Source organism: Montipora capricornis, chromosome 4 (genome assembly GCF_036669925.1).
Source record: "Montipora capricornis isolate CH-2021 chromosome 4, ASM3666992v2, whole genome shotgun sequence".
NCBI lineage: Eukaryota > Metazoa > Cnidaria > Anthozoa > Scleractinia > Acroporidae > Montipora > Montipora capricornis.
In genome coordinates this window covers 13836777-13851776 of record NC_090886.1, presented here as the reverse complement: position 1 = coordinate 13851776, position 15000 = coordinate 13836777, and the positions used below count along the sequence as shown (strand labels likewise).

Sequence of the window (15000 nt, the reverse complement as noted above, 5' to 3'; positions counted from 1 at the left end):
TGGCGTAAAACCAGCAACTGTGAAGCAATCTATCAAACCTTCCACATCGATAAATGATTCCTGACCGCTTGCTCTCTGGAAATCCAATCGGCGAAGTCAGAGTTGAGCTATAGGACTACTTCTTCTGGGGTCAGAATTTTAGCATCAAGAACAACTGCTGAGAATTGCTCTTGGTTCATTACCGGAAAGCGTATGGACTTCACAATTCGTTCACCAAGAATCTTTCTTTTTCTTTCCCCATCAGCTGCTAGGCCCTGCATTTGGCATTTACTTGTAGCCCATAAGTCAACAGCTCGAAAGAGGTCGACTTCATCGATGAACAGAGTATCTCGAATAGCTATCGCCTCAAGTAAAGATCTATCAATTGTTGCAAAACCATCGGATTTCAAAGCCGCTTCAGTCTGCTCATCGACCACTGTCCAGCAAGCATCAATCAAGTCTTCCTCTTCGTAGTTTAAGGCGGATGGCAGAACGTTAAAAACACTCAATGGGTCTACATTATCCACGAGATACTCCGCGCACTTATCAGCGAGTGACGGTACCATGTATTTCTTCGCCAAGTGCAACACTCCCATCACATTACTTCCGCATAAGTTCACTTCATCGCTGTACAAGTAATGAAAAAATTCCAACAAACTCTCGTATTCGCAGTCAGGCAGTTCAATAGAGTTACTTGTCATAGCGAGTTCACCGTAAAACATGGCTTCAAACACGGGACTGCTAACTGACAACACAAACTTGTGAGCAGGAATCACTTGTTTACTTTTGTTATCATTCTTGCCATCGCCACTTAGAACAAAAAACTTCATATCACTGAAGAGATCGTTGTTGAACATGAACTCACTTCTTGCTCTGATGGTGGCTCGCTTTGTTTGCCAGTTTCCTTGGTCAGACATGTTAGAATCTAAAAACGGTTTCTAAAATCTCGATGTTTCTGTGATCTGTTATTTCAGGTACTTTCTATTTACTGAAAATGCTTGGAAAGGCGAATGACTGTGTGGCATAGGATATCGCGCATGATCAATACAGGCAGGTGGTATGGACAAAGGCAATTGAGGACGTTCTCGCCCATTGCTACTGCGCATCCTTACAGCGCACGCAAATTCACATGCCACGTCATGTATCGAGAGCGCGCGCTAAGTACTAAAATGAATAATGATAGGGCAGATGGCCATTGCTATAGGTTTGCTTGGATTTAACGATCTTGTGTGTTCGGTGACCCCTACTTTTCTTTTCAGAAACAGATTTTATTTACAATTATCTCCAAATTGTCCAAAAATGAACAAAAAATCCATGTGGGAAGTTAAAAAAATTTCAAGATTTCTGTCCTCGGGACATGGAATCCTGTCATCTTGCGGCTGCAAGGCGCGTGAAACTATGGTCGCTAAATGCGAACTTGTTCTCTAAGGAACCTCAACAGTTAACTAAATTCATTTGATGGGTACACGTAAACAAAGTTTGGTAGAGAACATTTTTACTTCAAAGATGTAATTGCAATATTTTTGGGCTTACAGACACTGTGGCCTTATTCGCTAAAGAAGCCCGAATTTTTTCATATTTAGGGTGTTCGTCCGGGCAAGTTCTCTCCAAAACGAAGTCGGTGACCCCCCATTTTTTTACATTTCTGACATCACTAACTCATCATCTTTCAGTGGTAAAATTTGCAGAAAAAATTCAATGTTAGAACATTTTCGTGCATTAAGACTATGGGAGAAAACAAGTTAGAGCACCCCGAACTCAAGAAGGAAGAAAGGATCGAGAAAGAAAAAAAAAAATGCAAAATTATCAGGCCGCTCTAGAGATTATTCTCGTGTAGGGTTTATTGTAGCCTGTTAAGCCCAGCTATAGTTTTCGTCCTGACACTCTTGTGAAAAGTTGTTTCCATTTTGTTCATTTGCACATTCAATAGGCCATTTTACAGTTATTGGCTCAGTGACCTGGCCTATGAATGGCTGCGAGGCTGCCGGTGACCTTGTGTTGATACAGTCCTCACTGCTTCTATCATGTAAATTATGCTGTCATAATTCTAATTAGTCTATATTTCCATTAGAAAAGCACAAAGGTTTCTATCAAAGCAGGGTCACCGGCAGACTCGCTTCCATTCTTAGGCCTGGTAACTTAGCTACAACTATAAAATGGTCTATTGGTCTCCTACTTTACTTTCAATGGCGTTGTTTTTGGTAGGGATGGCAAATTACTCTTTAGTGTTGGCGCCACAATTCAGCGTTAATTAATAATTTCACAAGTAAAATTTCAAAATTGCTATGGCAGTGTTTTCAAAGGTAGAGAGATGACCATCAAGCTGAAGCTAATTTTCTTTTACCTCACGTCTCTTCATTAGCATTAGAGGCCAGATGCTTCGAATAAAAAGAGCAAACTCGGATGTTATACACGGAAACCTTGGATGATCAATATTCTCTTAACTTTTAGGTGTGAAGAAAACGCTTTAAGTCAATCACGTGCTTTTTTCGTGCTTACAACTGTTGTGTGCATTCCCTATTCAAGAAATGAACGACTTAAATATGCTATCACTGTTGTTTTCTTAATGCCGGAATGATTTGGATGCCTTGCAGCTGGCTCACGCAATTTGTCAATAAAGAGGCTTTCAACGAACGAAATTGTATTTGAAATGAATCACATTAACCTGCCGATATGAAATCACGTGAAGCTATGATCTTCGCAGCTATGAACGCAACTTTAGCAACTGCGTGGAGAAGCCTGAAAACTTAGACCCCACAAATGACCAGCTCCAAACATCAGTGGCTTCCTAGCTCAGTAGGTTAGAGCGTCGCACCGGCATCGCAAAGTCACGGGTTTAAACCTTGTTGAAACTTCTCTACGCAATTGCTAAAATTGCGTTCATAACTGCGAGGATCATAACTTCACTTGAAAGAGGCTTTTGTTGGAAGCTATTTCTCGTACTTTCTACTATGCCAGTTTTTGCTTTGCTAATAACACTGAGCCTTTGCCAATCTTTGAGCCGTGACCAAAGTAACGTATTGATAAAATCGTACTTTTTTGAAAAGCCCCACTTTCGTAATTTTGCAAAACGTATTTTACCGAACCGTTTTCTTAACCCTTAAACGTTCAAGATCATGCAGTAACTATCTACTACCCTCATCCTCCCTTATTACAGTTTTTTCCCGCCTTTAAAAAATCGAAGTTATCCTTGGTTTCACTAATCATATTCGGCATTTGTGTCTTATTTACTTTTTACTACACTGGAACCTCTCCTTTGGGACACCTCCATTCAGGGGACACAGAATTTGGTCCCGGAAAAATGTTCATACTAACCTTTGACTCCAAGCCAACCTCAGTTCAGGGGACACCTTCCCTTGTCCCGAGGGAGTCCCCTGAATGGAGGTTCCACTGTATCATGGCTCGCCTAAAAATGTTCTACTCATATTTAAGATAAGCAAACTTCGACAAACTGATACCAGCCCCTATCTCTCTGACCGAATAAAGCCCGCTTTACACTGACAAAAAAATCTGGCACGTCCCTCCGTTCGGGCAAGGCACGGTCAAGGCATATCAGGCACCTGTGCCAGAAATTATAAGGGTTCCGAGCACGTCTATGCGTCCAAACAGGTCCGTCAATAGCTGAGGTTGTTGTTGTCTATGAAGCTGTGCTCGGCACTCCGAATATTGGTACCGTAGTGCCATTCTGGAGTGCCGAGCCAATTTTTGCGTGTGTGCAAAAGGGGGTTTAAGAATGCCAACACGATAATCTTAAAAGTGGATGAGTATATTGTCTATCACGTAGTCGGTAGAGGGGACTAACTATGGTCTATCACTAAACCCATTTAGAAACTGCCAGCAAGCTTTGAAAACTTTCCACTTTTATGCTCTCTAAAGGTTAATGATTACAGCTGCCTTTATCGATGCTTTTATTGGGGAACGGACGCATCGGAATAAAGATATCGATATAGAATTATTTGCCATTAGATTTAAAAAGGCAGAATTCAGCCTGTTCGTTTAAGAAAAGAAAATTGTAAGATTACTTTAAGAAGCAAAAATCTTTAGCTTATTTGCCTAAATTTTCCATCGATGCTCTTACGTTATTGTCGGGGTTCGTAGAACCAGGAAGTTAAGAAAATCTTTTTATAAACAAAAGAAATCCAAGACCCCAAACTTGGCAATTTCACATCAATTTTCCTTTAGAACAAGTTACTTAACAACTCAAAGTGTATGCAGAGAAACTTTTTAATAGCTTCCTCGTTCGTTTTTTTCTTAATATCTAATTTATCATGCGACGAGCTTTAGCTCCTTTTTGGAAAAAAAAAATGATTCAAAAAATATATTCTCAAAAAAATACTACAACTACTATTATACGATAAAATACGAGGAGTTTTCCAGGAGTTTATAACAAAAATGAATTTTCAACGAGTACTTTTCCAGGGCGCTTGAAAATATTTACAAACATCCAGGAGTTTTCCAGGAATCCCAGGAGCTGTGGGAACCCTGTATTACGTATATATACTAGCTTTGTTGCTGGTATAATTTTAGTCTCTTGGAAGTTTTGATTGTCTAAGTACTTTTTTAATTTTTTTGTCAAGAGGGCCACATTTTAATAATTGCTTCTGCGCTATTATGTACTACCCTCCTTAAATAAAGATTACCATATGCAACCAAGTTATTCATACGGCACAATCTAGACGCTTATAATCGGATGACGTAATATACCCATACACAAATAGTCACACGAAAGAAGACTGTTCAATTCAGGTGCATGCATGTATTTCGTTTCAAATCCTCTTATTATTTACCCAGTCATTACAAAATAATCCCGTGTCTTCTATTATTTATTTACATAGCAAACTTTTTTTAACCACAATTCAATTGCTTGTTAGCTCGCAATCTGATTGGCTAGGTTCGTTGTCGATAAGAGTCTGGACGCTGCTCGCACCATTTTGGGAAATAAACCAATCGGTTTGCAAGAAAGGTTAAGACGACTCTTGCTCTTTCTTTGTGTTAAAATTTGTTGTGGACTCACGAGGCGCACAATATTTTGTCGATAAGAGTGCAGACAACGCTGAATCACATTCGATTTGTTAAATTGAACAATTTCAACTCATCCACGTTGACGTCAAAAACCCCGTTTACTGAGTCTGTCCCCGACAATGCAGTCAACCTCACATGAGTCACTACAGAGTCGCATAGTCATTATCATTTATTTCCTCGCAGTCCCAACGGAAGAACTCGAACTCTCGTTCCGCTTCTTCTTTTCCCCGACGCTTCCATTGGAGGAAATATATCACCATTCTTCGGAACGGCCATCAAACAACTCCCTTATGTTGCAAAATTATGGAATCTAGAATCTAGAGAGGCCACCCGAATATTAATTGAATTTCTGATCGGGCAGGAGAGCAAGTTTCAATTGAGTGTCTTAAAACCAAAACCAAAGTAATTACTTTGGCAAATCAAAAATGACGTAGACAATCCAGTAGACCAATCAAACCTCGAAGTAATTACACGTAGCCGACACAAAGCGCGAGAAAATGTGAACGCGCGAGCCACAATTGGTTTTGGTTTCACTTCCGATTGGTGGAAAAATGACGCGAAAACTTTGAACCAATCACTGAGTGAAGTAAATGCAAGACCAAAGCAATTCGCTAATTACTTTCGACACTCAATTGAAAGCCGCTCTAACGAGAAATAAAGGTCTTGGTGGGCAGTGTTCATGATGTTTTTCTACCGGTAAAATCCGTTCTCAGGTTGAATCCGTTTTTGCCTATGTTAAATTGGTGATCCTCATTTTACTTAGCTTCATTAATGCGCACTCAGATGAATTGCAGAAACTTTATTGGCTCCTAAAATAAGCTTAAAGAAAAATTAGGGTCAGGTTAGGATTAGTTTTGGTTACTATACATGCCGGGATATTAATTGACTTATTACAGAAAAGTTAATAATCAAAAGAACTGTGTTGGATTGAGCATGTTCGTCGTTGTAGTGTAGTGGTGAAGATACAGGACTAGGAGAGTCCGATTTCGAGTACCGGTGCATAGTGCAGTTCTTTGTGCCCTTACCATGTTGTAATGTTGAGACTGAATCGATACAGAAACCGATAAGATTATACATACCTCATACATACAAACCGAGTTCGAGGTCCGTACTGTAAGTTACGGACCGAGTTTTTTCCCGTTGAAATAGTTGCTTGCAAGATTCAAACAGTTTTCAGTACAAGTTTATGCAACAGAAATGACATGAAAAACTCGCTAGATCATGTTTTGTCGAAATTTTAAATTTAGCGGGCTGTACAGCGGGCCGTACTGTAGAATACGGCCCGCTAATTTAGCCAATTACAGGGCGCGTGCTATCTGAGAGATATAATAAGAAACATTAAGATGTGCTGAGATGCGTAAGACAGAGCTGCAGGAAAGGTGTAGGCGCTTTAAGTCCTTTTTTTTGGGGGGGAGGGGAGGGGGAAGGGGGTTGGTAGCTGCTTTAAACTAAGGTAGAGTGCATATTCAACCAAGGTAAAATGAGGTCACCAATTTAACCTGGGTAAAAACGGTTCTACCTGAGACTGGTTTCGACCGACAACAGTTATACTATACGAATCCCTCGTTAATCATTGTCCGTGAACTTCGTGCATGTGTTCAGCGAACCTGGGAAGAAAAAAAAAAGATAAAAGTTCTATACTATATTTATTCACGGTGGTGTTAAGTTTCAAGACGGTTGCCCATTTACAAAGAGGCCGACCAGCTAAGTATACACTGATAGCCAACTTGGGTTTCCTCTGCCTACCTCGTCTTTTTTTTTTTTTTTTTTGTTGGGGGGGGGGGGGGGTAGGTTTAGTTTTCATTCATATGTAAAGTAGAACTAATTACCATCACAAAAACTTCGCACTTACACTCGCTTTGAAGAGGAGGCAGACATGAACTCGGAAATGGCCTACTGATGCAACCAAATTTCTGTGCCTCACTCATCTACCGACGCAACACCACAGTTTCTCTGCAAATTAACCTATTTGGCTATAATCTCATGGTTGGACTGGATCAAATATGAGTACAATGAGGGGGTCTTTTCGAATGTAAACGGCATTCCTTGCACGAGTCCCATTTTCATGCTCGTATCAGGCCAAATGTGAGAACACGAGCATGCTAGATGACATCCTGGGATGAAAGATGAGCCTGGACTGAAAGAGTGACTGGTTGACAGACTTACCTTCTGGCACACTCTGTCGCCACATCACGCTTGCAAGATTCTGTGTATGCCAACTTACAAAGAACCTGTTTTAGGAACCAAATAACGATGAGTGTCCTGGTTACAAACAGGTGTTTGTTATCAACAAAGACAAGTAGAGAATGGAAACGGCATTGCTGAAAGGAAAGGAACTTTATTTAAAGTGCCACTGTGACCTAAAAATCAATTCTTATTTTTCTCTGAATTTCAAATCTATGTTAACTAAATACTAAGCGACCAAAGTTCTAAGCCTTGATTTCAAAAAACACCTGTTTATTTTAACTGGAATTTTCCAATTTAATGGTCCGCCATTACTAATTTTAAGATCTTGAGAGAGCTGGAACGAGAAAATGACGTCAAAAACTCACTAGTTTAAGAATGCAATGCGTGTGTACGCCGCAGAATTAATGTGCAGCACGGGAGTTTCGGGCTTTCAGACTTTTAAACTCGCGTTTTGTATATAAAACAAGCTGCATTCACACGCTGAAATTTTAAGCTAGTGAGCCTTTGACGTCCCTTTTTGCTGGATCCAACCCTCTGAGGTGCCATCGGTCAGTTTTGAACGTGAGTAATGGCAGACCGTGAAATCCAAAACTTACGCTCAAAGTAAACGGCCTTTGGATATTCAAAATTTTGCCAGTCAGGTGTTAAGCAAACACACTTTCAAAATCTGGAGAAAAAAAGGAAAGGGTTTTTTTTTTATCATCAAGGGGCACTTTAATTAAGATCCTAGTCTTCTAGCGCTGGAGCGCTAATTTGGGACACTGTAAACCGTGAAATCAACAAATTAACGTAAATCAAATTAAATCAAATGATTCCTGTCCCAATTATCCACATCTGGGGTGCGTCAAGCAATCAATTTACAGCTCACAGGGAACATCTGTTTCCTTTCGACAATAATGTGTTCTGGCGCAAAACCCTTTGTCAAGGTGCCGCCGAGTTCAATGAGAAGAAGCCCCGCTGGGGCTTGTACAGCACTACTTACCAAAAATACCAATAGGTGTACGAGAAGAGTGTAGAAAAATGTGATTGTTCTTGCTATTTTGTTGGACATGATAAACTTTCCCTAATAGAAAATGGAAACATTGAGATTATATCACAGAACAAAAAAGTTGGTTAACAAATTACGCTCCGAGGTCACGTGCCTAAAGTGTGATGAGAGGAATGTCAAAAATCCTTACGAAGAGATTCGTTATAGAGATTTTCCATGGGCAACTTCCGTACTCACGTTATTCTCAATGGTTCAAAATGCAGAAATAATTACAATTACATGCAAAAATTTAAAACGATCCCGTTCTCTAACCACAGCATTCGGCATATAAAATACATTTCGGATATTGAATATTCCAATCCAAAAATTGCTAACAATAGTACCAAGCCCTTTCATAATCCTTCAAGAAAAAACACAAGCTTAATCGATTCAGCTGCGTTCAACAGACCGGGCTTCATAGCTCAGTTTTTGTGGAAAATTGCACCGGTCGCGAAGAGACCACCTTGAGCCGAGTGACTTTTTTCACGCTCCCTTTTTGACAACGGCTAAACTTCTGGGAAAATGCTAGGATCATTCTATCATTTTTACTAAAATCCGTACTCTTTGTTATCTCATTCTAAAACAATAGCGAAACAGCCTTGTTCATGTACTTACCAGGTTAAGAGTGACTTTTTCATGTGGACTGAGACCCAAATATCTTTGCTGTTTCTCCTGTAAATTAACAGGACCAAATTAACTCGAACAAGTCGTCTATCAATCAATAAATACATCTCATTCTTTCGGGCGTCGGTTCATTGATGCATTTTCACGGTTACTTGGCCTTGCAAAAGAATAACAGCAAGGTAGAAGTTGCCCTGTTATGACTCAAACCTCAATGACTGTAAATAACCTATTTCTACCGCTTACTGCTTTGTGCTTAGGTAAGAAAATCAACGAACAAAATTAACTCAAGCCTCGCTTCACTCGGAAGGCCCGGTCACTGGGCAAACAATACTGAGATGGCACGTTTTGATGTAGCTCCCAAAGACCACGTTAAAGGAGAAAATGTCACACTTCCGGCTACCGTCGGCCACCTGTCTTCGAGTGCCTAGTCTCGTATCCAAAACGCCCTGATAGAAAAACAGGCCTCTTGCACTGGTAAAGAAACCGCCACACTGCAGAGCAAATTGCGCACTGGTACATCTAAAACAAATAAAATGTAAATTACGTTGCTTTGTTTTAGACGGCCTAGAGAGCAATTTTCTCTCCAGTGTGGAGGTTTTTGTACCATGTGATCGCTAGCTGCTCATTCATAAACCCGAAAACGGCTATAGAAGTCCTGCTTTTGCTCGAATTCATCCAAGCATGGAAAAAAAACGGTGATCAACAGTCACTGTAAAATAGAGACGGAATTACTGACAGGATTTTCCAAGGACAAAAAAATCTATTTTAAGTTATTTAATGTTAAAAGCAAGAAAGACAACCAACATAAAATATAATATTATGGACAGATTTCACTGAAGGGCTTTTTACTATCACCCATTTATAGAGCATCTTTGTCTTTAAATAGATCAGAAGTAACTCAAAATGCAGTAAAGGTAAAACAAAATGACACACTTTCAAGGAAACAGTATCACTGATGTACTTCCAACCGCTTCACGATTTCTCTTATCTATACTATGATCTTGGCGTATGGTTGAACGACCTTATTCCAAAATGGTCTCATTAAAACTTCCTCTTGCTAGTTTCAGTAACAGCGTAATGGCCATTTTGGGATAAGATGTATGGTGTCTCATAGTCGTATAGTAAAGAAGAATAACTGTTTCGTAAACACAATAAATGATTGAATGTGACATGAAGATACACAGAACAAATACAACAACAAAACTAGGTGCAACACGTGAACGCTAGAAAATAGTGGCGTGACACAGCAGAATCACATCGATTTCACGATCTATGTGGGTAAAAAGCAAAACATATTCGGCATGACAGAAGAACGGTGTGACCAATGCAAAGTACTAACAATCACGCCCAGTTGTTCGAAGGGTGGATAGCGCTATTCACTGGATGAATCACTATTAGCCAATATCAAAAATACCATAATATTCTTTGTTTGTCCCACCAAACTTTTCCAGAAGCATTGTTTCCAATTTCTGTGGGGACCATTTTAAGTCCCAAGAGAAAATAATAACAATGGTTATGAAAAAATTTGGAGGGATAAACAAAGAGTATTATGGTATTTTTGCTATTGTTGGTTTCACTCACGTGATCAACAGCCATGTTTTTCAACGAAAACAAAAGAAAACGTTTGCATAACAATAGAGTTAAATTCCCGGAAGATTTGGAAGGGGCTCCAACATGGCCGCCGTTTCTTTGTTTAGGGGCTCCAACATGGCGGCCGTGATGTCATGTGAAAACCGAGAATTGGCTAATACACTGGATAACTCAATCGGTTTTGCTAACGTTTATTCTCTGGATTCTTTGATAGCACTCACGTGATAAGGCGGCCATGTTGGTACCAAAACAATAGAAAAATCTACAATAGCTCAAGTTTTGCATAATAATAGAGTCAAATTCCCAAAAGACTTTTTCCCTATTGTTCTTTCCACCAACATGGTTGTCGTGACGTCAGGAGCAATCAAAGAACAGTGACTTATCCGGTGGATAGCATTATCCACCTTTGGAACAACCGAGTCCAGCATTTTTAATTACCCGCTGGTTGAAAGCCGAAAAAGGATCCAGTCTCTGTTCGTACTGCGATGAATATCTACTGACTGCAGCTTCGTCATCTCGCCCACCATGACCCTGACAGAAAGCACACCGAATCAGCGTCGGTCCAGAACAAGTTTATCATACTTACTTGCATAAATTATCGCCAAAAGAACGATACAGGAAATTTGAAGACATCAATCACTTGATGATTAACATTTCACAATTATTCGCCGCAGGCGAGGTGAATAGCGGTGAATAATTGTATAATTTACATAGGCGATTCTTTAAAAAATATGCATTTTCTTTAAAACGATTTATTTCTTCGTCTGTCTCCTCGACCAAACGGCTTGCGGCCATTTTGAAAAGACCGCTTAGGTGATTATCGCGTAATTATCACCTCAAGTGGCAACGAATCAGCGCAAACAATTTTCAATAACATAATTACGGGTGTGAACGTTGTGATCATCCATTACCACGTCTCAAAAACACAGGACTCAAGACAAAAGGAAATTGCAAGATAGAGCAGTAGCCAACCAAAAAATGGCAGTTGAAAGCATGTTAAGAGAAAGTTATGGGTGTTCTTGTTCATGCATCTTCCTCGGTACTAGAAACCATCACGCCAGAGTTAATGCACTTAACTGTCGAAATCGACGGCCAAGATTAAGAGCAAGGTGACCGCAAAGCCGAGCTAAATATCATGGATTTTTGGTTGGAAACCATGTCTCGAACAACTCAATCATACAGATTTCAAGCTATTATATATAATGGCACATTTTAGTTTAAAGTCAAAAAGGTACCTTCGTGGGATAACTCTGGAGAAACTTGATTTTTTCGTACAATTTCACGTTGTCCGAGCGTAAGGTATCCACTTCGTTTTGTAACACACTTATCTGTTGCTGATTGTGGCGCAATTGCTGAAAAAAGAAAGACAAGACTATTATCATGTATTGCCAGCTTTTTCATGTCCACTTTTTCAACGGTAGATTTTCTGGCAAGCCACCAACAACTAAGTGTCGCTTGCGGAAGTCATTCTCTTGCGCTTCCCGCTGGTAACCGAAGTCACTTTCAAGCGCTCGAGGCTGTTCAACGTTTTTCCCCACCCAAACGTAACTCACTTCAACCCCCCTCTCCAAAAAAAAAACAGCAACAAGACAATAGCAAAAACAAACGAATAGAATTTGTCATCTGTTTCTCCACTTTACGCGCACGCACTTCCTAAACCCATTTCTGTGTCCCAAAGCGAGCGAATTTTGCTTTCAAAATGCACAGGATATCGAAGCTTCGTTCCTCGATGGTTCCCATTTCGGTGCGTCTCAAGTAAATCAAAAGAACCGTGTATCCAAACAGAAAACCCACCGCTTCCAACTCCATGTTTCTGACTTTAAATCTTTCTCTTTGACTTGCCACAATGGGAAGAAGAGATTCCGAGGCAGCGTTGTCCCCTGAAAAGCTACCTGTTGCATGTACAACAAGATTAGCATCATCTCAACATTCTACGTTTAATATGGGGTACAGAAAGCCTGTTGTGGCGCCGTGGGTTGCGGCGTCAGGGGTTTGTCGCTTCGCAGCATGTGGTTCCCAAAGGAACCTAATTTCTTCTGTGGAGATTTTATTTTACTAGCGACGCAAGCACAAGCATAATCCGTCTGGGACTAACTTGGGCGAACACTCTAGTGCGTTTTCGAAGACGCCCTAAACTGGATAGTTCGTCCACACGCATTATGCGTCTTGTGCCCGTCTTTATACTAGACGAATTAAATAGACGTAGAAAAAAAATGTTTGCACAACTTCGTCCCAGACGAATTACGCGTCTCTAGTATAAAAATGGCCAATGGTTGACCTTAGAAACAGACAAGCTGAGCGCTGTTTTATTTTAGGAATCAGTTTTATTATTACTTAGCTCTTTGATCATTATCGTTATTTGAAACTATATTGACCCTGACACCGCCTCTGCTACAAAATAGCTGCGAGGCTAATCGTGGCGAGATAAGCTCAAAACAACCAAACACGCACCTAAAGTAAGGTTCAAGAAGTAGAAAGTATGAAGAGGCCCTGCCAGGGGCCCTGCCATGAGGGAGGGGGGGGGGGGGGGGAAGAAGGATCCCGTGTCGCTTGTCTTAATTTTAAAAGTTCTCGTGTCGGTGGTTTGTCAACGTTTCACGTTGCTGTAACCGATGCTATCAGAAATTTAAAGAAAGGATGTCGTTTGTCACAATTTTACTTTAAGCGCTGTCGCTACTTTTTAGGCCATGTCGCTAGTCGGAATTTACCCAGACCATAGTTAATAGAGTAGAATGGTTAGGAAGCTCGGCAAACATCAATGGAGCAAACAAAGATGCCAAGATTTAGGTTGGAAAGTCCAAGACCGTGCACAATCTCTTGTTTTGCGCTCATACATTATGCATGAATTATGTAACCAACACGTTTCTATTGGTTAGTTCTTCAGTACGGAGTAAACAACCATTGTGTTTTGTGCACGGTCAAGGCCAGAAAAGAGAACAAAAACCTACAACAAAGAAAGTTTTCGGGTTTCATAACCATTCCCCTCTATTAACTATGCCCAGACAGAGCCTCTATAACTTATAGCACACACACGTGATAACTGAACAGTACGTCAAATGTAAACCAAAAATAAAGGTATTTAACGATAAAGTTGACGACATCGAGTGGTGGCCAGAAATACTCCACACCAGGCAAGTGGGTCATTATTGTCATTTACCTGTCCCCGGAGAAACTGCTTGCTGGACGGCGTTTGATACAAGCTCCTTCTCTGATGGAGGACCAGCTTCGCCCTGTGGTAAATACAACCATCAATATCCTAAATCGTTAAAATTCAAAAGAATATTTTGCCTTGAACGAGGCATCAAGGTCTAATTTGAAAAACAAAAGAATATCTAACTGGCGACCATTTTGGAAAAAGATGTAAAGAGGAATTTTTCCGTGTTTCCATAGCCTCATCTAAACACGAGTGGGAGTTGGGAGAATTCGAGACAGTTATGAAAACCCGAGATGCAGTCGAGGGTTTGCATAACTGTCGAGAAAAAAAAGGAAAGGGTTGGGGGGGTGGGGGGTGTTACTGTTACTGTTGTGCCATCGTGTCATTTGCGGTTCTAAAAAAACAACCAAAGCTTTAAATGGTAGGGTCCTCCCCCTCTACGGTTCTCGTGACCAGCGTCTGGGCACAGCGCAGAAAGACTGTACAAAGCTTCACCCTTCTCTGCGCAGTCAATATTCTAAGACGCATTCGCCACTCCTCTCTATTAAGAAAACACCCCGTGAGAAGATGCATTTTTCGGGTCGCTTATGAAACGACTCGCCCTTTTAAAGTTTACGGACCGAATGGACTTCCAAAATGCTTTCCCTAGCGTAATAACTAATGTTCAAGAGCAATCTCCAGAGTGAAACTTCTCAAAACAAGTCCAAAAGAATGATGACAATTAAACTTCGAACCACGCCACGGTACGTATTAGCCCTACGCTCATTTCCATTAAATATACAGACATCTAAAACAAGGAGAGAACAATTTGTGCAATTTTTGACGGCAAAGCATCGTTTGAAAGAACATTCTTGAAATACAACAGGAGAAGTGGCAACAACAACAACAATTGCAAAGGATTAACTTCAGTTGCCAGCTAACTGACCTCTCCCTGTCCACGGAATGTCGAGGGTAAAGCGTTAACACTCAGAAGATCTGTTTCTAGTTCACCAATAAGCTCCTTTTGTTCTTTCACGGTGTTTACTGCCTCGTTGTACTTGGAATGCAGCTCTGTGTAGCGACCTATGCAGCAATTAAGGAGATAAATATTTGCGCATTACAGAAGATGGAATACGAACTTACAAGTGACCAGCTCCCAATTGGCTCGATAGCTCAGTTGGTGGAGCAAGTGCAGTCAGTGTAATCGCATGGTCATGGGTTGGATTCCCGTTCATTGAACATGGATTTATTTCCGGCCTCTAATTACAACTGACCAAGTGCAACTGCAAGTCGCAATAGCACGGTCATGTGTTTGAGTCACTCCAAGCCTGGATTTTCCCGGGCTCGCTGGCACCTACTTAAGTTGCTTATATAACTGCGACGACCCCTTTCACTTGGACATTACCCCAACCATGGCATTCATACACAAGGCTTTTTC

The 15000-nt window shown here is 40.7% G+C and overlaps 2 protein-coding genes and 1 pseudogene across 2 annotated transcripts in view; 1 reads left to right on the top strand and 2 right to left on the bottom strand.

Annotated features, from left to right (window-relative positions):
- Nucleotides 1-953, bottom strand: part of LOC138045603 (BTB/POZ domain-containing protein 6-like) — a 4037-nt pseudogene extending 3084 nt beyond the window's left edge.
- LOC138045599 (tetratricopeptide repeat protein 28-like) overlaps nucleotides 1-15000 on the top strand; it is a 91299-nt gene that overhangs the window by 25222 nt on the left and 51077 nt on the right. The window lies entirely within an intron of this gene.
- Nucleotides 7006-15000, bottom strand: part of LOC138045601 (protein CASP-like) — a 142294-nt gene continuing 134299 nt past the window's right edge. The window contains exons 24-28 of the mRNA XM_068892157.1: nucleotides 11665-11769; nucleotides 10868-10960; nucleotides 8831-8887; nucleotides 8171-8251; nucleotides 7006-7232 (exon numbers count right to left, since the gene is read on the bottom strand). Coding sequence (XP_068748258.1) covers nucleotides 7164-7232; nucleotides 8171-8251; nucleotides 8831-8887; nucleotides 10868-10960; nucleotides 11665-11769 — 405 coding nt within the window. The 3' untranslated portion in view covers nucleotides 7006-7163. The remainder of the gene's footprint in view (nucleotides 7233-8170; nucleotides 8252-8830; nucleotides 8888-10867; nucleotides 10961-11664; nucleotides 11770-15000) is intronic.